Genomic DNA, 25764 nt, shown 5'->3' with positions numbered 1-25764 from the left:
AGTGAGATGCTGATTTCAATTAAGTTTGAATTTAAATAGTTGAATTCTATATGAATATATTGTTAAAAATATTATTATTTTTCAAATAAAGAGAATCTTTTTATTAAATTCACACATGTCCTTTAAAATGTCATAAACTCCCTGAACTTAAGATGGTACACCCTTCCTATTGGCAAACCCAATAATCAAGAAATGTATGTATATTTGCTTTAACAAATAATATTATTTACATTAAGGGAGAGGGGTGGGCTTCACCTCATAATGAATTAACAATAATGTTGTTTAAATTCGTCTTTGATGAAAATTGAACATAAGATTTTAAAAATGCAAATAACAGTTCCAAGAAGTTATGTAAGACTTTTCAATTTGTTGGGAAAATATGAGTTAGTATTTACAACAACAACACGTCTGGTTACGCAACTTTTTAATTTATCCACCATACATTACCAAAACAAATAGAAAAAGAAAAAGAAAAAAGAAAAATAATTAACGAGGGGTTTAGAGAGAGAAACTTTCACAGCCCTTCATTCCCACCCAAAAACCCTCATCAAACTTCAAAGGCATCAAAACGTGACCCCCTCCCTCTCTATCTCTCTCTCTCTCTCTCTCTCTGTCTCACAGATAACATAGTTTTTGAATACAATAAAAAGAACCCATAGAGACTTACAAACCCCTCTCTCTCTACAAAAACCAACCCCAAGCCAAAACCCTTGTGTTTCTCTCTCTAGAAATGGAGTCACTGGACTCGCTCTACGACATCCTCGACTTCCACTCCGACGACGCCGGCGCGGAAGATAAAGCCCATGACTTTAAACCCTCCATTGCTCCCTCTGGGGTTTTGTGCGCGGATGATCCTAGCCGTCCGTTTTCTCAGACTGTAAGTTGCTTGATTAACTACCCACCATTTTCTGGCTTTGTTTTGTTCTTTGGGGGTTACAGGCCGTAGCGAACCGATTCCGTTTCTGAATCGGCCGAGACTCGGCTTTGTGGGTGTTTGCCACGTGTTCACCCGGGTTGGTTTGGGTTTGGACCGAGTTAACTGGGGCGAGTTGGTCCAAGTTTGGGTCTAGGTGTGGGGATGGCGGCTTTGGCTTTGTGATTTAATTAACAGCCGTTTACGGAAATACCAGAGTTTTTTAATACAAATGGTCAATACTTTCGCCCATGTATTTTACCACCCATTTTATTTTATTATTATTCTTTTTTTTTTAACAAAATAATATTGAACGGGACGGCGCTAAACTTCACAATATAGTGCGATTAGAATTCGTTTTTTTTAGGCGAGAATCGAATACCCTACAACTTGATAATGCCAGTAGCCGCAAATGTGATAGGAACAGTGAACCAAGCCTTCCTTACTTTGTCCAACATCCTACGTGGCACAACTCTTGGATTTTGTTGCCCTTTGTTCCCCAACACATGGCGGGGGATTAACCTGATGGGTTTTTACGCGAGTCAACTCAAAATCTCCACCGAGTCAACTCACTGTTTTTATGTTCACTTGCAGGAGGAGGGTGTGGAGGAGGAGCTTGAATGGCTGTCGAACAAAGACGCGTTCCCGGCGCTGGAGACATTCGTTGACATTAACCTTCTGATCGGGCAACCAGCCGGCATTGGCACGGACAAGCACCAAAGCCCTGTCTCGGTGCTTGACAACCGCACAACCCCCACCACCACCCTCATGAGCAGCTGTGGGACACTCAAGCCCCCTCGGGGTGCCCGAAGCAAGGGCCGCCGTAGGCGTGAAAGCTCCAGCTTCCCAGGCATTCTTGAGGAGCACGTCTTTTGGAGCCAATCTAACAACTGCAAAAAGCATGACAATACAATAGTGAAAAGAACAACAGGGATGGCGACGATTGGGAGAGTATGCCAGCATTGCGGGGCTGATGAGACCCCACAATGGAGGGCAGGTCCCCTTGGACCGAAAACCCTGTGTAACGCTTGCGGGGTAAGGTACAAGTCTGGAAGGCTTGTTCCTGAGTACCGCCCTGCAAGTAGCCCAACTTTTTCAAGCAAGTTGCATTCAAATTCGCACAGGAAGATAATGGAGATGAGGAAGCAAAAGCAGGGGACGGGGATGTTACTTTAGCCTGAGGATGATGGGTAGGCTAATTGTGGGTAGTCGACTTTTTTCCGTTTAAGATTAGTTTGGAGCTTGTAGGATTGCTGTAATGGGGGTTTAATGGTGGTTAGTGTTTGCTCCTTGTTTTGATGAAATGACCACAGCTAGGTGAAATTTTGAATTGTTGTGTTTGGTTATGTTGTAGACTGGTAAACAGGATCGTGTTTTTGGTGTTTATCAAATTTTAATTCTTTGCTCTGTTAGCTTCCCAGGCGATTCAGGGGAGCAGCTCTTTTCGAACCAAGCCCACAAGGACAGCAAGGATGGCCAGATAAAAGCGAAACAGCAAGGACAACAATTGGGAGAAAATGTCAGCATTGCGGGATTTAAAAGACCCTGCAATGGCGGGCAGCTCTCATTGGAAAGTAAACCTTGTGTAATTCTTGTGGGATTAGGTACAAGTCCGAGATGATTGTCAGAAAATGCCAGCACTGCAGGACCAAAGAGACCCTGCAATGGCTGGCAAGCTCCACTGGAAAGAAAACCTTGTGTGATGTTGCCGTGTTAGGTACAAGTCCAAGATGATTGGGAGAAAATGCCAGCATTGCGGGACTGAAACGACCCCTCAATGGCGACCAGGTCCCCATGGAAATAAAACCTTGTGTGATGCTTGTGGGGTTAGATACCGAAAGTCTGGGAAGCTTGTCCCAGAATACCGCCCTGCAAGTAGCCCAACTTTCTCGAGGGAGTTGCATTCGAATAGCCTCATCAAGGTAACGGTGAGTACGCATTTTCATGTTGTTTCTTTATAAGGGTTAGCTCTGTGTTTATTTTGATATACTGACCAAAGCTAGGCAAATTTTGGGATTAGTGCGTTTGGTTGAGCTATAGACTAGTAAACAAGATAGTGTTATTAGGTTTTGTCAAATTTTGATTAATTAAATGAGGTTTTTGATGAAGTTTCTTTCTCTTTGGTTTGTTTTTTTTCTCTCTCGCGGTTTTGTTCTTTTTTCAGAGAAGCTTCTCATTATGCATTGCGTTTTTACTCGGCTAAACTTTAACTCTGATGCATAGTAGTGAATAAGCATATTGTTGCGAAAATCTCATTTGTCTTGCGATTCATGAAGTCGGAAGCTTTGTCTGAGTACCAGTGAAGGTCCTGTAATGTGGTTTTACCTACACAGTTTTAGGTTCCAGGTTTTGGATAATCTGAAGTGAATACTTATATCCTGTGTTGTTAAAAGGGAAGTGATTTACGCTCCTCTGTCTCGCCGCGCACTCATTTTCTTTAGCTTCCTCGTTTTTCCTTCTCGTTGAGATTGAGTAAATCAAAGCATAAGCGACAGATACAAACCAGATGGATAGTACACGAAGAGAAAAGGTGAATGCGAAAACCACTTTCGACTGTTTAAAATGTCGAATTCCCTTGTTTGCTTAATCGGTTGTGTGTTGGTTCTTGGGGCATTTCCGTTTGTTGTCGTTGGGCTGATCTAGACTTGTTAGTTTGGGCTAGACTTTCTTGTGCTGGACAATGCAGTATTCTAAACTAAGATAAGGAAATTCGAATTTGAGTCACAGCGTCTGACCGACTGCTCTAAGCCAAATCTCAGTTTAACTAACGGATGCAAATGGTATTAAGTCTTCATAAGCTACTGTCATTTTCTTGTATCAAATTACGTTAAACGGCTGAAAGGGACGATTAATATCCGCCAATGGTTTTTATTGACACCCATAAAGACCTATTGAAGCCCATAATTTTAAATTGTTTTAATGACAATTCTATCCTACTACCAGATGATTCAAACGAACAACTTATATGTTAGAAAACAAAGGGAAGTTGCTACTTAACACTTCAAAAAGCAAATATCTTTTCCTTGCTTCCTTAAAGAAGTCACCGTTATTTATTTGCTAACATAGTTCGACACATGCAAAAGCAATTCATTGAAATTACAAAAATGAAAACTTTTGTACACATTTAAGGAGACAACCCTCGAATAATTTCACTATTTAAGGGGTTGCTTGATAACCATTCGTTTTCTCTTTTTAGAGTTTAGTTTTCACGTTTTTTTTTTTTTTTTTAATTGAAATCTTGTTTGGTAATTACTTTCTGTTTTCAGTTTTTTAAAAAATGAGAACTAAAACTCAAGGCTAATCTTTGAAAGATATGCCTAATATCTCATTACCAAAATCTTGAAAGAAACTCTCAACAAGCCAAAACAATGGGACCCAAAAGCATGATTATTGCTAGCAGCTTGAAACACTAAATGGATTGTGAGTCTATAGAGTGATTCCACCAGTCATTTATCAATTTGTAATCTTCATGTCAATTGTAAGTTTAAGTAAAGACCCAACAGCTCAACAGTGAGAATCTCACATGTACCCAAATTGGCACAAAATCTAGAAGTCTAGTTACCATCAGAATCCCTTAAAACATCACATGCTCTAATAGATTTATTATTTCCCTTCTTGCAACCATTAACATTAATCTTAAAACACTTTGAAGGATGAGCTTCCCAATGGAAGAACAACGATTCAATCTTATGAGGTTTATCAATCTTATGAGTTTAGGCTTCAACTATTCATGAAGATAAGTACAAATAGCGACTTTAGGCTCATTATTCATTGCAAAGTCCTGCTAAAAAATAAATTTATTTCGCTAATACCAAATAAACCAACAAGCAACTGAAAAGAAAAAAAAAAAAAAAAAAAAACCTCCACTCTAAATCTCCCAATAGTGGTGAGGTCAAAATGAAGCCTATCGTGAAAATCAATGTGGTCTAAGTGACTGAAGGAATTTGAAGTTTCCAAATGAGATTCCATTGCCAATTAGGAAAACCACTAAAACAATTAGCCAACATATAAGCAGATTTCACAGAAAAGCTACCATCACTAGTTCCGCTCCAGATACACTTATCAACCAAAGCAACAAAATCAATTGTAATACTATTAATTTGTTCAACTATCTTCTTTGGTAAAATAAATACCATTTTACCAATATCTCAATAATTATTGTAATAATAATCAACTACAGTAGCCTTAAGCATATCATTGGAGAGTAGACAGCTAGCATGATAAAGCAAAATACTACATATAGCAAATTTGTTAGCCCAAAATTTTACCGTATTACCATTTCTAATTCCCCATAGTAGCCCCTCATGCAAAAGTTTAGTCTCTTCAAGAACATCTTTCCAAGTGCATGAAGAGCCTAAAGTAGTTTTATCATTGAGTACCTGATCCATATCACCTTTAATATGGTTGCCGTGGAAATTTTTTGCCCAAAGACCACCCTACGTCAATATCTAAGGACGCGTTACTAATCCGTAATTAAATTGAGAGGAATTGAATTGAGGAGGAATTAGATTGAGGAGGAATTGGAATGAGGTGAAGTCAGAATCGGATTCCTGTTGAAGCTGTTTACTTAAATATTCTGGAATCGGAATAGAAATGACACTAATTCCATAAAGCTGTTTACTAATTTAGCAGAATCGGAATATAAACCAATATGATTACTAAAATACCCTTGTCCCAAATCAAATATTTTATATACTTTTTTTAATAAAATTTGACATCCTATATAATTGTAAGAAAAAAAAATGTATTTAAAATTTTAACAATTCCCGTGTTTGTTATTTTTAATAAAACTTGAATTCTTTTTACTCTTTTTTTTCTTCACCTTTTTACTTAAAAAACCCAACAACAAAAATAATGGGAGTTGGGAGAGGTTCTAGAACCTTCACAGTTCCACTTCCACCACAACCTTCTTTACTCACCGTCTCTCCCCCCTCTGCATCCTCAGTTGGGTTCTACAATCATCTCCTGACCTTGTTCTATCGACCTGAAAATCTCCTTTTGTCGGGTCATCGAGTTGTAAACGATGAACTCCTTGTTGGCAGCCATTCTTGGATTATCTCAGTGTGCAAATCATAAGGTTTGCTTTTATCTAGATACTTCTCTGCATCTGTCTCTCCACAACTGGAATTGGATCTACGGCTGTTGGGAGTTTGTTGGTAGAACTGTTGGAGTCGGTTGGTGGTGGGTCTTCACAGTATATGAGGTGGTGCGGTGGTGCGAGTTGATTAAGGGATGGGGATAAGTGTGCTTCTCATGGTTGAATCGTGATGAAAGGGGCAGGGTAATTTCGGTAGAGAAGTCTGATTTCGGAAGTTAGCTTTCTTCCATAATTCAAATACCTCCTCCAAGTTGGTAATTGGATTCCGACAATATTAGGAATCTGATTACTGATTTTAGGTGGAGCCCACAAATAATTTCATTCCCAAAATTTAGTAAACGCCGGAATCAGTTGGGGAAGAATTCAATTCCCTTTGTTCTACCTCCATTCCGGTTTCGTAAACAGGCCATAAGAGTTTTTAGCAACAGCCAAATTCATAACCCTCATATTTTTCAAACCAAGCCCAGCAAGAGACTTTGGGAGGCAACCTTGGCTCCATTTAACCAAGTTAACTTTATTTTTGGATTGAGTGGGCCCCACACAAAATTCTTATTAAATCTGTCAAATTGATCATAGATGATAACTGGTAATTTCACTGTCCGCATACTGGGATAGCAGAGGTGAAAGACTGAACAAGAGTGGCCCGACAAGCAAGAGATAACGAATTCACTTTTCAAGCAAAAAGTCGAGTGTGCACCTTCTCTACGGGGTCTTTGTTGGAGTTTTTAGTGATATGAGAATGAATGAGCGGAACTTCCAAATACTTCCCCAAGTCATTAGTTCGAGGAGAACCACAAATGTGACTCAGATCAGTAGCCATTCCACGATTATTATTAGGAAAGCAATAGATTCTCGATTTTTCATAGCATATTTGCAGTTCAGAAGTCAAACAAAATTTCTCAAGTCCGAGATGATTGACAGAAAATGCCAGCACTGCAGAACCAAAGAGACCCTGCAATGGCTGGCAAGCTCCCCTGGAAAGAAAATCTTGTGTGATGTTGCTATGTTAGGTATAAGTCCAAGATGATCGGGAGAAAATGCCAGCATTGCGGGACTGAAACGACCCCTCAATGGCGACCAGGTCCCCATGGAAATAAAACCTTGTGTGATGCTTGTGGGGTTACGTACCGAAAGTCCGGTAAGCTTGTCCCAGAATACCGCCCTGCAAGTAGCCCAACTTTCTCGAGGGAGTTGCATTTGAATAGGCTCAGCAAGGTAACGGTGAGTACGCATTTTCGTGTTGTTTCTTTGTAAGCAAATTTTGGGATTAGTGTGTTTGGTTGAGCTATAGACTAGTAAACAAAGATAGTGTTATTAGGTTTTGTCAAATTTTGATTAATTAAAGAGTTTTTGATAGGTTTCTTTTTCTTTGTATTTTTTTCTCGCGGTTTTGTTCTTTTGAGAGAAGCTTCTCATTATGCGTTGCGTTTTTACTCGGCTAAACTTTAACTCTGATGCATAGGAGTGAATAAGCATATTGTTGCGAAAATCTCATTTGTCTTGCGATTCATGAAGTCGGAAGCTTTGCCTGAGTACCATTGAAGGTCCATTAATGTGGTTTTACCTACACAGTTTTAGGTTCCAGGTTTTGGATAATCTGAAGTGTCTACTTATATCCTGTATCGTTAAAAGGGAAGTGATTTTTGCTCCTCTTTCTTGTTGCGCACTCATTTTCTTTAGCTTCCTCTTTTTTCCTTCGCCTTGAGATTGAGTAAATCAAAGCATAAGCGATAGATACAAACCAGCTGGCGAGTACACAAGGTGAATGCGAAAATCACTTTCGACTGCATTAAAATTTTCGAATTCTCTTGTTTGCTTAATTGGTTGTGTGTGTTGGTTCTTCTAAATTTGGGCCATGTGGCTGGGGCATTTCCATTTGTTGTTGTTGGGCTGATCTTGACTTGTTAGTTTGGGCTAGACTTTTGTGCGTTGGACAATGCGGTATTCTAAGCTATAATCGAGAGAATTCGAATTTGAGTCACAGGGTTTGAGTGTACTACTTAGCCAAATCTCGTTTAACTATTAGATGAAACAGTATTAAATCTTCATAAACTATGTAATTTTCTTGTATCAAATTACGTTTAACGGCTGAAAGGGACGATTAATCTCCACCAATGGTTTTTATTGACACCCCGAGGAGACCTAATGAAGCCCATGATTTTAAATTGTTTTAATGACATTTCTATCCTTCTACCAGATTTCTCAAACGAACAACTTACATGTTAGAAAACAAAAGGGAGTTGCCACTACCACTCCAAAAAACAAATTTCTTTTTCTTGCATCATTTATTTATTTGCAAATTACAGTTTGATACAAACAAAAGTAATTCATTGAAATTACAAAAAAGAAAACCTTTTGTACACATTGAAGGAGCTAAACCCTCCAACTATTTCATTATTTAAGGGGCCACTTGATAACCATTTGGTTTTTTGTTTCTAGTTTTAATTTTCACTTTTTAAAAAAACTAAAACCTTGTTTGGTAATTACATTATGTTTTTAGTGTAAAAAAAAAAAGAAAGAAAAACTAAAACTAAAATTCAAAGTCAAATTTTGAAAACTCAAGGAAGTAAATGAAAACTTAAAATAGTTACCAAACAAGATTTTAGTTTTCAAAGAAGTGAAAATTGAAAACAAAATGATTGTTAAACGGTTTTTAAATGAAAACTCTAATGTGGAATTGGTCCATCTACACCAAAAATATCATCTACTCTTTTTGTCCTTGTTATTAGTTTTTAGGAAAACTAATGAAAATGGCTTGAAAACTTTGAGTTTTAATAATAAGGACAAAATAAGGGATGAAGTGAATAGTATCAGGATTGACTTTTTAGTGTAAAAATGTGGTTTTTGTTAAAGTGAACAGTATCATGAGTTTTTCATTAAAGTTCCCCTTTTTTTTCTTTTGTTGGAAAATGATGGTAAAAACAAAGCCCAAACAAAGTTAATCTTAATGAATCTAGATTGGGACAATCCATGTCGATCCTCACAAACAAAACCTATTGAACAAGAAGGAGGATTATCAAAGTAAAAATTGCTAAATCTAAGCTAAGACTATAGTTTGCTAAACTATCTGTCACAAAATTCTTTTCTCTGTAGACATGTTGAATATCTCATTGCCAAAATCTTGAAAGCAACTGTCAACAAGCCAAAACAATGGGACCCAAAGCATGATTATTGCCAACAGCTTGAAACACTAAATGGATTGTGATTGTAGATAGTGATTCCACCTATTCATTTATCAATCTGTAATCTGAATCTCAGTTGTAAGCCCAAACAAAGACTGAATAGCTCAATAGTGAGAATCTCACATGTGCCCAGATTTGCACAAAATCCAAAAATCCATTTAGCATTAGAATTCCTTAAAACACCACTTGCTCTAATCGATTTATATTTTCCTTCTTGCAACCATCAACATTAATCTTAAACCACTCTGAAGGAGCTTCCCAAGGAGCAAAGATATAATCTTATGAGTATTATCCTTCAACTATTCACAAAGATAAGTACAAACAGACGACTTTAGGCTCATCATTCATTGTAAAGTCTTGCTAAAAAATAAATTTATTTCGTCAATACCAAATAAACCAACTAGCAACTGAAAAATTAAAAAATAAACCACCACTCTAAATCTCTCAATAATGGTGAGATTAAAATGAAGCCAATCGTGAGAATCAATGTGGTCTAAGCGTTGATTATACATTCTCAACCTCTGGCAAACTTCTCTTGCCTTAGGAAAATCTTTAAAAATATGAGCCAATGATTCAAAGCCACAAGTACATCTTTGAAACTCAGGGTTATCAGTCATACCCCTTTTTCAGCCTTTGATCGTTAGTTAGGAGCTTATCAAAAGAGAGCAGCCACAAGAAACTTTGAACTTTTGAAGGAATTTGAAGTTTTCAAATGAGATTCCACTGCCAATTACGAAAATCACTAAAACTATTGGCCAACATATAAAGCAGATTTAACAGAAAAATTACCATCACTAGTTCCACTCCAGATACACTAATCAACCAAAGCATCAAAACCAACTGTAATGCTAATAATGTGTTCAACGATCTCCTTTGGTAAAACAAGCACCATTTTACCAATATCTCAATAATTATTATAATAATAATCAACTACAGTAGCATTAAGCATATCATTGGAGAGTGGGCAGCTAGTATGATGAAACAAAATACCACATATAGCCAATTTGTAGCCCAATATTTTACCGTATTACCATTTCCAATTGCTCATGGTAGCCCCTCGTGCAAAAGTTTAGTCCATTCAAGGACATCTTTCCAAGTGCATGAAGAGAGTAAAGTAATTTTATCATTAAGTACCTGATCCATATCATCTTTAATATCGTCTGCTGAAATTGTTTGCCCAATTACCATTACCCCCTGCATCAATCTCCAAGAGTTCTTAGCAAGAAGAGTAGTTAAATTCATAACCCTTATATTTTTCAAGCCAAGCCCACCAAGAGACTTTGGGAGGCAAACTTGGCTCCATTTAACCAAGTTAACTTTATTTTTTGATTGAGTGGAGCCCTATACAAAAATTATTATTCAACCTGTTAAGTTGATCACAAATGATAACGGGTAACTTCACTGTCTACATAACATATACTGGGATAGTGGAGGTGACATACTGAACAAGAGTGGCCCGACCAGCAAGAGATAACGAATTCACCTTCCAAGCAGAAAATCGAGCTTGCGGCCTTTTCTACGAGGTCTTTGTAGGTGTTTTTAGTGATACGAGAGTGAATTAGTAGAACTCTCAAATACTTCCCCAAATCATTAGTTAGAGAAGAACCACAAATGTGACTAAGATCAATAGCCATTCCACAATTATTATTAGGAGAGCAATAGATTCTCGATTTTTCATAGCTTATTTGCGGTTTAGAAGCCAAGCAAAATTTATCAAGACAACCTTTAACAATTGGAGCTTGCTTTCTGGAGGCTTCACAAAGTAAAATAATGACATTTGCAAACATAATATGAGATACAGCAGGTCCTTGTCTTGCAACTTCAACAACTTTCCACTTTCCAACATTAACAACTTCATTAAACAGATGAGATAATTTTCCAACACAAAAAAAAACAAATAGATACGGAGAAAGATGATCACCTTGTCGAACACCTCTTCGTGGGCAGAAGCTTTTTGTGTTCTCACAATTTAAAATGATTTGAAAATCACATCAGTTACAAAATTCATAATTAGCTCTTAAACTTTACCTTGCACACCAATTTCTTGAAGAGTATTCCTGATAAAACTCCATCGAAGCTTATCATAGGCTTTTGCTAGAACAATTTTCCAAGCTAAGAAACCTGTGTTACCTTTCGCTTTTTGAAAAGTGTGAAGGACTTCCTGAGCCATAACTATATTATCAGTGATATGTCTCCCTTGTAAGAAACTCACATGATAAGGACTTATAATCTTGGTTAAGATGGGCCTCAACCGGCCAACCAAAATAACCACCTTATAAATAGTCTTGTGCAAAGACTGATAGGGCACAATGATCAGAGACGGTTCGAAGGAGATGTTGAACAAAGCCCTACGAGAAAAGAGCCCTCGCAGCTTAATTCCCAATAGCTTGATCCAGTCCTTTTAATAATTCTCCCAAGACAATTCTTATGCAACCATCTGAATTGATTGCCAATTAAACCCAAATCAATAATACCATGATTTTGGACCCATTGATTAAAGCCTCCTAGTCTATACACCTCCTTGCTTTTCACTACTAAACATTATATATGCAAAAATCATGCAAAAATCATTCAATTTGTAATCGTTTAGTCATTTATACGCATAAAAAAAAAGAAAAAAATAGGACGGTGTATCATGAGGATCCTACTTGTTACTAAAAGACTTGATTGATTTAAAGCGTATGGATGATTCGAATTTCAAATTAAATGATTTATTTTTGCATATAGGATCTTTGAATGGTGCTAATAAAAATAAACGGTTCCAATTATGATGTTTGGACAGTACAAATGCGTTAATAGTAACTGGAGAAAACATAGATTCCCCATAAAGGAAATACAAGCATTATTTTTTAACTTTTACAAAAGTAAATGATTTTTGCATTTTCATTTTGCTTCTCAACACTTGACAGTCTACCCCTCGCCACTCTCTTTTTCTTTATAATTTTTTTTAGAGTAATGGTAGGGATATTAAATTTGTAGACTAAATTTATAAACTAAAAGATATGGAAGTTGATGATTGTATTATTATTTAATCGTTGATAAATGTGCTTATTTTCTATTGGTGACATTTCATTTGGTTTGCTAATTTAGTCTACAAATTTAGTCTCTCTAGCATTACTTTTTTTTTTTTTTTTTTTTTTGAGCTTTTGAATTTTTTCTAGGAAACAGTGACCTGTGGTACTGAGTCACAATGAGTCCAAAAGAGAAAACAACCTAAAACCATTGATTCTTACTCTAGAAAACAGCCTAAAACCCTTTGTTTCTCTCTCTAGAAATGGAGTCGCTGGAATCCTTCGACGAGTTACTCGACCTCCCCTCGGACGTCGGCGAAGAAGACAAAGACAAAGACTTTGAAGCCTCCAATGCGCCGCCTGGTGATGATCCTAGCCGTCAATTATCTGAAACCGTAAGTTTTATTGAAAACCCACCATTCTCGTTTCATAAGGTTGTTGGGGTGCGGAGGACCGAGTCGACTCGGACGAGACTAGGCGTCTGTTATGAGTTTCTGTGCTGTCCTTGATCCCCAAGGCAACGTAAGAAGACAACATTATCCAATCTTGTCCAACGTGGCTTCACTCGTGGCGAAACGAGAGGTTTCTGTGTTATCCTTGGCCCCGAGGGCAAGGACAATGCGGTCTTTCGTCCATTAACTGAGTCAACCCGAAACCTCTTCGAGTCACCGAGTCGACTCACTCTTTTTCTTGTCTTTGATTTTTGTTTTGGTTCTTTTGTTCGTTGTAGGAAGAGTGTTCGGAGGAAGTGCTAGAATGGCTGTCGAACCATGTTTTCCCTCCTGTCGAGACATTCTTGAGCGTTGACCTCAACTTCGACGGAATTCCATGGGAATGGGAGCAGCTTTCTACGAACCAATTTGATAACTCCAGGCAAGGATGACATGACTAAAGCGGAAACACCAATGATGACGAAGACGGTTAGGAGACAATGTCACCATTGTGGGACTCGAAAGACCTCGCGGTGGTAGGCTGGTCCCCTTGGACCGAAAACCCTGTGTAATGCTTGTTAGTGTTGGTACATGTCCGTGATGATTAGGGGGAAAATGCCAGCATTGCGGGATTCTGAACACCCTGCAATGGCGGCCAGTTGGAAATGATACTTGTGTAATGCTTGTGCGATCAAGCTTAAGCACGAGTCTGAGATTCTTCGGAGAAAATGCCAGGATTGCGGGACTAAAAAGAGTACCCTGCAATGGCGGGAAGACGGTCCCAAAGGAATGAAAGCCTTGTGTGATGCTTGTTATGTTAGTTACAAGTCCGACATTATTGGGAGGAAATGCCAGCGTTGTGGGGTAGGAAAAACCAAGCCATGGCAGAAATGGCGAGAAGGTCCCCTCGGAAAGAATACACTGTGTAACAATTGTCATATAAGGTACACGGCCGAGATCAAAGGAGAAAATGCCAGCATTGTGGGACTGGAAACTCCCTGCGATGGCGCGCAGGTCCCCTTGGAACGAACACCCTGTGTGACAACTGTGGGTTGAGGTACAAGTCCGGAAGGCTTTTACCTGAATACCGCCCTGCAAGTTTAACAAGTTTCTCTAGCAAGTTGCAGCCAAAACCACCAAGGAAGAAAAAGAAGATACAAAATATTGAGACAGGGATTGATGGTGTAGCCGAGATAAGAGTGAGGAAGTGCCAGCAATGGAGGTCAGGTCCCTTGGATTGAAAACTCTGTGTAATGCTTGTTGACATAGGTACGAGAGATCCAAAAAGCTTGTCACACAATGCTGCCTGCAAGTAGCCAAACTTTCTCGAAAAAGTTGTGTTCAAACAAGCACATGAAGCTATCGAATGTGCTGAGGAAAAAGCAAGAGATGGAGACTGGTGATTGCCCTGCAAGTAGCCCAACTTTCCCCAAAAGGTTGCGATCAAACAGGCACCAGAAGCTATCGGATATACTGAGGAAAAAGCAAGAGCTGGAGATCAGCGTTGAAGCGTGTGGATAAAGGGTAGTCCAATGGTAAGTAAAGCTAGTCGAATTTCGAAACTAGTGTTTTTGGTTATGCTTAATTAAAGACTAGAAAACATGTTAGTTTTCGGTTTGCTGATTTTGTATGCGATTGAATTTAGGAGCAGAGGATTTGGAAACTTGAAAAGCAAATCAAACTGCAAATTAAAATGGTCTCCAGAGACTTAATTATTTTGCGAACGGTACCGCCCATGGCTGAAGATTTATGTATGTGATCACTTTGTTTTATGGTATTGTTATTGTGTCGACGACGATGACTATCATAGAATGTTTAGAGAAAACCGGCATATTTCCTGAATTAACAATTAATTAATACTCGAATAAACGCCTCTACGAAGTTGATGCAATTCAATAAACTGCCTAGCTAGGTGCATATATGTGTGCAGCTGCTGCTAAGTGCTGATTACTATACTAAAGCAAGTTCCCACCATGAAAAGCCATTTTAGTGTCTTAAATTTGAGACTTGTAGCCATGTTATCTTGTTAACATTGTATTAGAGGGAATCTTATTAGACTTTCAGAAAGGGATTCTACACCTTTTAATTATAATTTCTGTAAAGGCATATTCAATTGTAGGCTTTACAAGGTGGCTATATTTATGTTCAACTTTGCAAGGTGACCAGTGTTTCTCTCTGAAATGAAAGTTGGGTCCTTCGGAGTTAGAAGAACTTGCCGTAGATGTCAAAGTGGTAATGTTCCCAAACCAACAACGCACTAACATGTGAAAAAAATTAAAACACATAATAATATGTGATTGATTTATAAGGGAAAATAAAAAAAAGCACATAACAATATGTTGTATCTCAAAGGCAAGTATAAGTTTCTCGATCATCTCCAACCATAGTGATAAAGCTTGAAATTTAAGTTTTAAAACACACTAAATCATCTTCAATCATTGGCTTAAAAATAAATTTTGAGAAGAAAATAATATTTTGGGATCCAAATTCCTCTCAAAATTTAAGCCATTGGGCCCTCCCTGCGCGTACACGCGCTGCAAAAGAACCCGGCGCAGCAAACCGAACGCGCTGCACGCCTCCACCAGCAGCAAAGTTTCACGTGGGTCCCATCTTTGTCAGCCACTATGCTGCTCTCCCGTTGCCTTTGAATGTGATTAAACTATTCCAACGGCTCTTTTCTTGGATGGATGGTGGAGATGAACTTGGTTAATCCAACGGATCAGTTTAAACCTTTTTTTTTATATTTAATTACATTAGGCAAATATCATTATTTAATAATCTCGAACTAAAATTTTAAGCCATAAGGGTTGGAGGAAAAAAACAGTTTCTGAGTTATGACTTAAAATTTTTTGGATTAAATTTTTAAGTTTTATCCTTAAGAGTTGGAGATGGTCTTATGAGATATATGTGAAGCAAGACTTCGGCTAAGCCCAGGCTAGAGTATGTGTTGACGCTAAAAACTATCAAGCCTACGTGGCGCACAGGCTTAGTAATTAATAAGCTAACTACATCATTCGGTTGTGTGCGTGGCGTGCCAACTCGCCGGCCGAGTTCGGCTGAGGAGTAAAATATGTTGATGTGGCGTTGGGCGCGCTGCTAACTTCTTGATTTTGCGACTACAGCAGAGGAAGGAACATGTCTCAACCTTTGGGAAAGCCTGAAAACAAGGCTGCTAGTTCTACGAAGTTCAATTTCATATTCGCCTTTCAATGTGCCGAATGTAATAACCTGATAACACCTTACTTAGCCGAGAAGGTTGATGAGATGACCTCTACTAACAAGGACTTGGAAATCCTTGTTGACCGAGACTTGGATAAATAACTAGTCGGTCTCGAAACAGTGTTGTCTATCTAAATTGAAGGTGCTCATTGGTCCACTGATTCTACGGTTCTAGTGCTATCTATCCAAACTGAAGATGTGTTAGGCGAGAAGAAAGGGGGATAGGGAAAAATCTTAGGGTTGTTAAGAAGTTTTGCATAGGGCAATTTGTGTGTTGATTTGAAGAGGCCTTGAACTAAAGCATTCCCTTCTCTATTTATAGCAGCAAACCCCCTTATGGTCGAACTATAAATTTACTTGGATTAGAACTCCTCAACCCAATCTAATCAGGTTTCGTCCAATCTTAACCCTATAGGACTTTGAACCAAGCTCCTTAACAAACCTAGATTCATCCTCTAATTCTAAGCATCCTTAGCTTTTAAGACTCTTGTTGCACTAGGGTTCGACTACCTTACCCTTATCTAAACCAATTCTCTTCGTAATAGGATTCGGCCAACCTTGACTGGACATCCCATGACAAGATTCTAGATGAATATTACTGGGTCGAGAATGAGTCTAAGCTTGGCCCAAAATATTATTTTGGGCCTAAACAGTATGACAATGCACTTGCTTTTTGTACAAGTTTGAATCCTTGTCCTCGTATTCTAGGTTTAAGTGAAGATGTAGTAGCACTTACTCCAAATGGCATTGTGCAAAGGGATGGGATATTATCTCATGCATTTTTAGAAATTTTAAAATTATGCATTCTATCTGATTGGAGGGTCCAGCTCCACCGCCCAATCTTAAAATACAGTCCTTGACAATGACTATGTAGTTTGTCTCAGAAAACATACATTATACATGGGGACCTATAATTTATTACTTCAATAACCTTAGAGGCCAACAACATTTGTTGTTTCTCTAAATGAAAAAAGGCCAATATTGACTATAATAAGTAATCATGCATATTTATAATAACTAGGTTAATGAGTTCCATACTTCTCTCTTTTCATTTTGCACACCTATCATTGCTTCTATCCAATTTGTTGATACTTGATTTTATGATTTGTTTGGATTTAAAATAAAATTTGATCGATAATGGGCCAACTTGAGTTAAAAAGTCATAATTTTCACCCTAGTAATGATCTTTCAAGCCAGTGGGCTTTCAACCCAAGACATGATTGATTCGATTGAGTCCTTATGGAAGTGGGACTATGAAAGGATTAAGTTTAAATATGGCTCGGTCAAGTCCTTAGTGTGCCAAGGATCAGAATAAGCTCTGTTTAGATGCAAATTGTTCTTCGGATCATAATTTGTTCTTGATTAGATAAGGATGAATTAATTGCATAAAGGGACTAGGTTTAGAACCTTGGTTTGAATCAAAGAGGCTGAGAGTGGATAAAGATGAGTTTTGGCTAAGGAAGGGATTAAAGATATAAAGAGAGAATATTTAGATAAATATCGAGTAAACATAGTCTCATCAAAACTCTACCTCGGCAGACTTGTTTATCACGAAGATCATCCTATAAATAGAAGATGTTCAACAACATGAAAAACCCCCTTCAATCCAACAAACAACTCAAACGATCTATGCAAAAACCCTTGTTCCATGGGAAACCCTTATCATACCATGAGAAAAACACTAACTATTCTAACCTTCATGTCAAGACATCTACAGTTTGGATAAGTAAACAGCATTGTGTTGACAACCAGCAACATCTTCAGTTTTGATAAGTAAACAACACTGATGTTGTAGAATCAAACAACATATGAGCACCTTATTTTTGGATAAGTAAACAAAACTGCTTCTAGGTTGGTTGGTTATCTATCCAAATCTTGATAGGAAAAGAATTCTTAATTCTTTTGCCCAAAGAGGTCACTTTATTAGTCTCCCAATGAAGTGAAGTATTCTATGATTGGTTACTCTTAGGTGCATTTTGTAGTTCTTCTTTCAAACGGCCTGAACCTCATTCATTATCAAAACACTCATCTCCTTTGAGTACCTTTGCTCTCATAGCCTAATATTGATTCGGCCCACCTATATTCTCACAAATACAGTCAAGGCAACTGAACATGGTACATGAGATCTTGAACTTCATAGTAAACTAAGAAACATTGTCTTAAGGTTCTAGAACCTAAGGTCGAGACGAGATATTAAACACCACCACCACATCTATTTTACTCGTCCGATCAAGCTTGATTGCGAGTTGGCACGCACACATTCAAAGAATGACATAGCCAGTTCATAGTTACTAGGCTTGTGCGGAATGTCTTCTCAAAGTTAAAGCTACTTCTTCCTTATTGTTTTCATTGGTTTCATATATGAAGTATTTTGAAAAAGAGGGGGGGGGGGGAGATCTTGCGCCTAGGCAATTTTTTAAAGTACTGGTTGATTCTACATGCTACAACAAGATAGTTGAGTGCAAATAGAGAAAAGAGAAGTGCATAAACCACTCTCATTTTCACAATCCCAATATGTTATTCCCGTAATTTAACATTAACATGTTATTGTTTTTAACCATAAAGGTGTTTGATGACTAATTACCCCAATGGTAAGAAAGCAAGGTATTTAAGATTTGAGTTTGGATCGAATCATCTCTAATGCACATGCTCAAATTTCATGAAACTCAACTACTATCCTTTTTCAAAGTAAAGATTGAAATTTTAAAAGGCAAAATATAAGAAAATGGATCGAAGAATATAAGTCTTTGCATTGGAGGAGAAAACCAGAATACTCAAACTTACTTTCTCTTTTAAACTCATCAAATATAAACATATAAGCATAAGATTTGAGTCTTTGCATTAGAAATGCTATTAGAACTCTAACCTAGGTCAATATATTTATCAGTCTCTTTAAGCCAAAGTATAAACTAATTCTCTCATGCAGAGCTCTAACTTGTTATCTTCACGTAGTATATATTGTATATTCTTAGTGGCTTCAAAGACACAATATGAAAACTGAAGGGATGAAGTTAAGAATTTACACCAACCGCAAGTGCCCCTTTACCATTGTGGAAGAAAGGTGTTAAGGCTTTGCATGACAATGTAGATTCAAACTCCGTCAGTGGCTAATATAACAAAATATATCGTTCGAAAAAAAAAAAAAATATTTACACCAACCGTTACAGTATGTTTTTGGTAGGGAATAAAAGGGAAGGTTCCATCAAGTATGTGACCACTTTTTTCTAACGTGATGGTGATACGACTACTTGTCCACAAACTGTGCCCAATTGACAGAGAGTGCTGATCAATCTACAGTTTTCACGGAGAAAATGGATTTGATTTGAACAAGATGACAACCTTCCAATTTGCCTAAACATCTATGAGCTACAGGATCTTGACGATGACATGCTAAGAGATTCTATGACATAAAGTATACTGTATACGTTATAATCATTACTCCACAAATTTTAAATTTCAAGTGTGATTACAAATTTCACCTAATTGAGCATGATTAAGTTTTTTAATTAATGAATGTTTCGTTATTTAAACTCAAAAGTTTCATTTTATAAAATTAAAATTAAATAACATTAAACCAAATATTAATCATATAAACAAATATATTAAACCAACTACTAGCTACTAGTCCAAAAATGCCCTTAAACTTAGCATAATAGCAAGTAAATAATATTTTACCAAAAAAAGAAAAAGAAAATCAAGTTAAAATAAGCAGCACTATGTGATTTAACTGGTGATTGGTGCCAGAAAACATCACTCATGACATAATCTAAGCTGCTGTAAACTATTTTCTTAATCATGCTCCATATAATATAACTTTTCGTCAATCGATTATTGTTCCCAACTCTAATAAGGGAAACGTAAAACATGGAAAATAAAATAAAATAAAAACCACCACGAGGGCTACGAAGGGCAATACAGTATGTGCATGCCATTTGGCCAACCGAAATTCAAAGAAAAATTGACGGTGGAGTCAATGCTAATTAAACAACTAATTAAAATAAAAAGAAGGTTTTCTTTTCTTGCTAATCAAATTTAGAGATGGCACTGAAACCCAAAAACATGCTTCGAATCATTCAAATACACGATCTTAATAGCTTACGTTCACATTAAATGGTTCTTTTTTTCATGTGGCCATGTTAAAAATCATGTTGACTGCACCATGTTTACTGTTGAGAAAGTTTTTCAATTGGGGAAATTGAAAAATATTATCAACATAAAACTTTAAAGGAAGGCATATCATTGGTTATATTGGACCATCTCCAATAGTTGGGTTAAAAATCAAATAATAGCCTGGAAAATTTAGCTTTTAACCTAAAAACAGCTTTTTTCCTTCAACCGTTCTGGCCTAAAATTTTAGCCCGGAATTATTAAAGAATAAACTTTGGTTATTTTTTTTAAATTAATTTTTCAACCAATCTTTCAACCTTGGGTGAATTTTGAGTTAAATAATTTTTTTTTAATTATTTTAGCTGTTGGATTTAAATTTAGGTTGTTAGATCTTTTCTTTTACCGTTAGATTTGATTATATTCGATCTCAGTTGTTGGATTCAATAGTATATAAATATAAAAACAAAAAAAAAATTGAATCTAGGCCATTGGATTAACCAACGGCCTGTAGATCGTGACCGTTGGGTGAAAGTAGCCGTTGGAGGTGCTATGGAACGTGGCCGACAGGCCCACGTGGGAGGGACCCTCGTTGTCTGAGGCGTCGCGCGTCATGCGAGTTGGGCGAGTGGGTGGGCTGCGTTTGGCGCACAAACGCCCCTTTTCACTTGGTTTGGTGGAGCCCACTCCGATTTCTTGGCTAAATTTGGGGGAAATTTGGCCTTGGTTTAGCATTTAACATTTAACCCAAATTTTCCCCTTAGGTTGGATTGGGTTTGGGGGGGAATTTTTGGGGGTAATTTGTGTAACATCCCATATCGCCCATGGGAGTGATCCTTAAATGTATATTCTCATCCCTACCTAGCACGAGGCCTTTTGGGAGCTCACTGGCTTCGGGTTCCGTTGGAACTCCGAAGTTAAGCGAGAAGGGGGCTAGAGCAATCCCATGATGGGTGACCCACTGGGAAGTTGCTCGTGAGTTCCCAAAAACAAAACCGTGAGGGAATAGTAAGCCCAAAGTGGACAATATCGTGCTACGGTGGTGGAGCGGGCCCGGGAAGTGATCCGCCCCGTAGCGGAGATGTGATAATTTGGTATCAGAGCCTAACCCTGGCCGTGTGTGTGCCGACGAGGACGTCGGGCCCCTAAAGGGGGTGGATTGTAACAACCCACATCGCCCAGGGGAGTGATCCTTAAATGTATATTCCCATTTTTACCTAGCACGAGGCCTTTTGGGAGCTCACTAGCTTCAGGTTCCATTGGAACTCCGAAGTTAAGCGAGAAGGGGGCTAAAGCAATCCCATGATAGGTAAACCACTAGGAAGTTGCTCGTGAGTTCTCAAAAACAAAACTGTGAGGGAATGGTAAGCCCAAAGTGGACAATATCGTGCTACGGTGGTGTAGCGGGCCCGAGGAAGTGATCCGCCCCAGGCTGGGATGTGATAATTTGGTATCAGAGCCTAACCCTGGCCGCGTGTGTGCCGACGAGGACGTCGGGACCCTAAAGGGGTGGATTGTAACAACCCACATCGCCCAGGGGAGTGATCCTTAAATGTATATTCCCATTTTTACCTAGCACGAGGCCTTTTGGGAGCTCACTGGCTTTGGGTTCCGTTGGAACTCCGAAGTTAAGCGAGAAGGGGGCTAAAGCAATCCCATGATAGGTGAACCACTGGGAAGTTGCTCGTGAGTTCCCAAAAACAAAACCGTGAGGGAATGGTAAGCCCAAAGTGGACAATATCGTGCTACGGTGGTGGAGCGGGCCCGGGGAAGTGATCCGCCCCGGGCTGGGATGTGATAATTTGGTATCAATAATATATATATAAATATATGTGTGTGTGTGTGTGTGTGTAGTACTGTTCTATAGAAAACGATAAGGGGGTGTTTGTTGCGCCGGACTATCTCGGACTGGATTAGCTTCAAGGACTAAGCTGGACTGGCTTAGACTAGACTAAATTGGATTAACTTAGTGAAGCGTTTGGTGCAGTATTGGACTAAGAAGCTGGATAATAACAAATTCTAATATTATCTTTTTCTCCATCTTTTCCTACCATTTCCGTCCCACTCTTTTCCTCTTCTCTCATCGTCCCACCCTCTCCCTCTTTTTTTCCTCTTAGACCTCTCAATTCATGTTTCTTTCTCATTCCTGGTCAAACTCCTTATTGATTCAAGTCTCTATTTCTCTGTCCTCCCCCCTTTCTAGCTATGCGTTGTTCGAACGGAACCTCACGGCTTCAATTTTCCCGACGAGTTGCAGGTTTCTCGATACGTTTTCCGGCCAACCCTCATTAAATTGGATGAAGTTAGCACCGCCAAAAAATTCATCACCATCCCTGGACCAAGATCTTAGCTTTGAATGCTCGAATCTGTCATGGATTTGAAGAAGCCCAAACAAGCCGAGACTTCCAGGCCATTTTCCGGCCACATTCGACCACATTTTAGCTTTGATTCAGGTAAAATCGTAATCTTGTCACTCCCAGCTTCAATTTGGTATATTTTATATGAAAGTTGGTTGTGAAATAGATCTGAAAGAGAGTCGGAAAGTTAATGATTGATCTAGGTGATCGGAGATGACGAGGAGTCTGTAGGGAGTGGTCGTTGAGCATGACGAGGACGAGAAAGAGAGGATAGTCTTAGCTAGTCCCATGGTTATTGGGGGGTCTCGCTAAGACCTCTTAGTGAAGGGTTTTATCCATGCTAGTCCCCTTTAGTCTTATTAATGTTAGTCCCAGCATGGAACAAACACAGTATTGGACTAATAGCTAGTCCAGTCCAGTCCAATCCAACTTAGTGAGGGCAAACAAACACCCCCTAAGGGATTTACAGTGAGGGGTTATTACTGTTAGAAAGGTAATAGTTTTGGGAAGCTTGGTTTTACTGCTTACTCACACATTCTGTTTTGTACCCCTTCAGGTTTTAACAGTTGAGTTCGTAACAACAAGGATATATGGCTAATCTTAGTATTGGTGGCTACATTTAAGGGTATGATTCTTACCCACACTACTGTACCTTACTTGTGCTCTGACATCGCGTGTGAAATAGGTTCGCTCCCACTCGTAGCGCACTCTGGTATTTAGACACTTTTAGATTCAAATTTATTCACTTTTTATACACTATCACATTTTATGGCTTTGTCATCTTTCAGGTGTCGACCAACACAGCTCGATTTGGGGTCTTAGTGGACATTCCGGGTCAGGATGTGTCAATTTGACTTTTAGCTCACCATTGGAGTTGGTCTTAAGCACATATACCAGAGCCATCGCTGACATAATAATATCTAAGGCTTGTGGCCATTTGAAATGAAAAACTCATAAGAAGATTACTTATTTAGTACTACTGTATAATGAGAAGTCTTAATATAATATCGTTTGTTTAAATAAAAAAAGACTAAATAAAAAAAGTTTATGGGCCCTAAAACTTTTGGGGACATTATTAATTTCTTATGTCTATGTTTCTTATAAAATTAAAGCCACGGCTCATAAAATGCACTACCATATATTACCATGAAAAATCGAGTAGATCTTATTCATAGTTAAAGTGAGTTTTAAAATCTTGTTAACTTCATTAATGGAAGTAATACCATAAATTGTAATTTTCCGAAAAGATAACTAGGCAAAGTCTTGTGTGTCACCATCCTCATTTTTCAATAGTGCTCCTCGTGCAGCACATGCTAACATGCCACGTAATAAGTATTATATGTATTTAAAGTAAATGAATATGTACTAACATGATATATATACATACATATATATATATATATATATCATGGCATGTTTATTATCATTTTACAAGAAAACATAAAAGAACATTATAACGATCATTCTGGACATATCCTATGACCAAACTTGTTAAGGTTTAACCAAGAAACTATTAGTATATTACACGGGAAAATGATTGAGCTAAATACAAGATTGGTTGTAGTTGTGTCCCAAAATAGCAAAACCATCCATTTGTGGGACATGGTCGTCAGCCCCTAGCTACCACATAGGGCAAACGAGCAAGCAAGAGTGTTCTGCTGAACCTCAACTAGGTCATAGTACTTTTCTTTCCGATTCCGTGTTTCTCAACGACTAGCTCTTGCATGCCCAAGTTCAGGTTTAAGTCGCACTCCCCAAATACCGATTTGCTGCGGTTGGGCATCTCTCAGTGAAATACTCCTCCACCAGTTTAAGGGACTGCTACACCTGTCGGCCTGCCTAACCTTAATCTAGCAACAAAATTTTAAGTGAGATTACACTTACTATGGTCTTATGATCTAATGGTATTCCTATTCACTTATAAACGAAAAGTTTTAAGTTTGATTTTTGTCAAATGCGAATTTGAACCACATACCCCACTCTATGGGATCAGGCTTTTTTGTTGTTTGTTTTGAGATTACACAATGCATTAAGATATATATTTTTAATACAATGATATATATTCACACTAATAGAGTGAGAGATTTGAGCTCAGTCATAATGGGCTTGTCATGAACAATAATTGAATATAAAACATCTCCTTTACAAATAAAAAAAGATATCATTAAATTGTAATACTAAATAGTAAAATATGATTAAACGAAATCAGTCGATTTTTACCTACATGAATTGATGGAGGATGTTTAGTGGAGTCAGGAGAGTGGAGATGAGGCAACCCACAACATTCCAAGTCAAAGAGAAAAATGGGCAGCATAGAAAGAAGAACCTTACACTTTGCCTTGTGCTCCAATAGTTATCAACTTATTTTATTTTCTTAGTGAATTGTTAGGTTGTTGAATTTTCATGCGGGACCTCGGAGTCGGATTCACCTTTCAACATATCTGTGATTAGTCGTCGGAATCATGTATAGCCTACAAAAACGGACTGGCAGCTCATGATATGGACGTAAAGCTCTTGCCTGGTGGTTGGGCAAGCTAAGGGAGCCATCTCACCCTATTCCGCTTTTCTAAGGTCCATGTCCTTGAGATTTGTGGACCACTGTTGCCATTGTACTTGTCTTTGCCTACCTTGGATTATAATGCTAAGACCATCTCCAATGGTTGGGCTAAAAGCCAAATTTTTTAGCCCGAAAAATTTAGCTTTTAGTCCAGAAACAACTTTTCTACTCCAACCGTTCTAACCTAAAATTTTAGCCCATGATTATTAAAGAATGAATTTAGGCTATTTTTTTGTTAAATTAATTTAAAAAAAAAATAAATATGTAGACTATTATAAATTACTTTTATGAACATTTTAACCTAAAAAAATTTAAATTCCGATAAATATTGGGTGGAGTCCACTTCGATTTCTGGGCTAAATTTTGGGGGGAATTTAACATTAGTTTAACATTTAGCATTTAGCCCAAAATTTCCCCTTTGGTTGAAGTGGGTTTGGAGGGAAATTTTGGGGGATAATTTGGCTTTTAGCCCACCATTGGAGTTGGTCTAATGAAGTTTAAATTTTTAAGGGAAATGATTTTTGAATATTCTGTTTCTGCTTTCCTATGCACTACTTGTTTTTTTTTTTTTTCGATTATTTTTTATTTATTTAAAGAGAATTGCTATTAGCACTTCAAAAACTTCATTCTATACTTCAAACCTTCTATATTTGGAAGGAAAAATACACTTGTGAGGAGTGCAGAATGAGATTTTTGGAATGCTAATAACACTTCTCTATTTAGATGTCAGGAATAAATAAGTGATGTGCAAATGGTAAAAATGGGTGTGTAAATTGGAGTGGAGGGAGGTATGTTCTTGGATAGCATATGTTCTCTCCAACCCATTTTCTTGTATTAATTATATTAAAATGGTGAAAATCGATTGTCTGGTTTCGCCCCTGATTGTGTGTGA

At 37.9% G+C, this 25764-nt stretch overlaps 2 protein-coding genes across 2 annotated transcripts; both read left to right on the top strand.

Moving 5' to 3' along the window:
• Positions 1–299: 299 nt before the first annotated feature.
• Positions 300–2320, top strand: LOC103955332 (GATA transcription factor 1). The gene is made up of 2 exons (XM_009367204.3): positions 300–877; positions 1508–2320. Exons 1-2 carry the CDS (start codon positions 731–733, stop codon positions 2087–2089), a joined length of 729 nt encoding a protein of 242 aa, XP_009365479.2. The 5' UTR covers positions 300–730; the 3' UTR covers positions 2090–2320.
• Positions 2321–2643: 323 nt separating this feature from the next.
• On the top strand, positions 2644–7553 carry LOC125480801 (GATA transcription factor 11-like). Its single transcript, XM_048591927.1, has 4 exons — positions 2644–2841; positions 6007–6107; positions 7022–7226; positions 7527–7553. Exons 1-4 carry the CDS (start codon positions 2644–2646, stop codon positions 7551–7553), a joined length of 531 nt encoding a protein of 176 aa, XP_048447884.1.
• Positions 7554–25764: the final 18211 nt, after the last annotated feature.

Source organism: the organism of the source record quoted next, unplaced genomic scaffold (genome assembly GCF_019419815.1).
Source record: "Pyrus x bretschneideri cultivar Hongxiangsu unplaced genomic scaffold, Pyrus_bretschneideri_v1 Contig36, whole genome shotgun sequence".
Taxonomy (NCBI): domain Eukaryota; kingdom Viridiplantae; phylum Streptophyta; class Magnoliopsida; order Rosales; family Rosaceae; genus Pyrus; species Pyrus x bretschneideri.
This window is presented reverse-complemented; position numbering and strand designations above follow the sequence as displayed.

What these genes read in the sequence shown, in the direction of transcription:
- LOC103955332 (XM_009367204.3), top strand. Translation starts at nt 731, where the DNA reads ATGGAGTCACTGGACTCGCTCTACGACATCCTCGACTTCCACTCCGAC. An exon ending in GCCGTCCGTTTTCTCAGACT is followed by an intron (nt 878 to 1,507) that starts GTAAGTTGCTTG and finishes GTTCACTTGCAG; the next exon opens with GAGGAGGGTGTGGAGGAGGA.
- LOC125480801 (XM_048591927.1), top strand. Translation starts at nt 2,644, where the DNA reads ATGATTGGGAGAAAATGCCAGCATTGCGGGACTGAAACGACCCCTCAA. An exon ending in ATAGCCTCATCAAGGTAACG is followed by an intron (nt 2,842 to 6,006) that starts GTGAGTACGCAT and finishes GCTTTTATCTAG; the next exon opens with ATACTTCTCTGCATCTGTCT. An exon ending in GTTGGTGGTGGGTCTTCACA is followed by an intron (nt 6,108 to 7,021) that starts GTATATGAGGTG and finishes TTGCTATGTTAG; the next exon opens with GTATAAGTCCAAGATGATCG.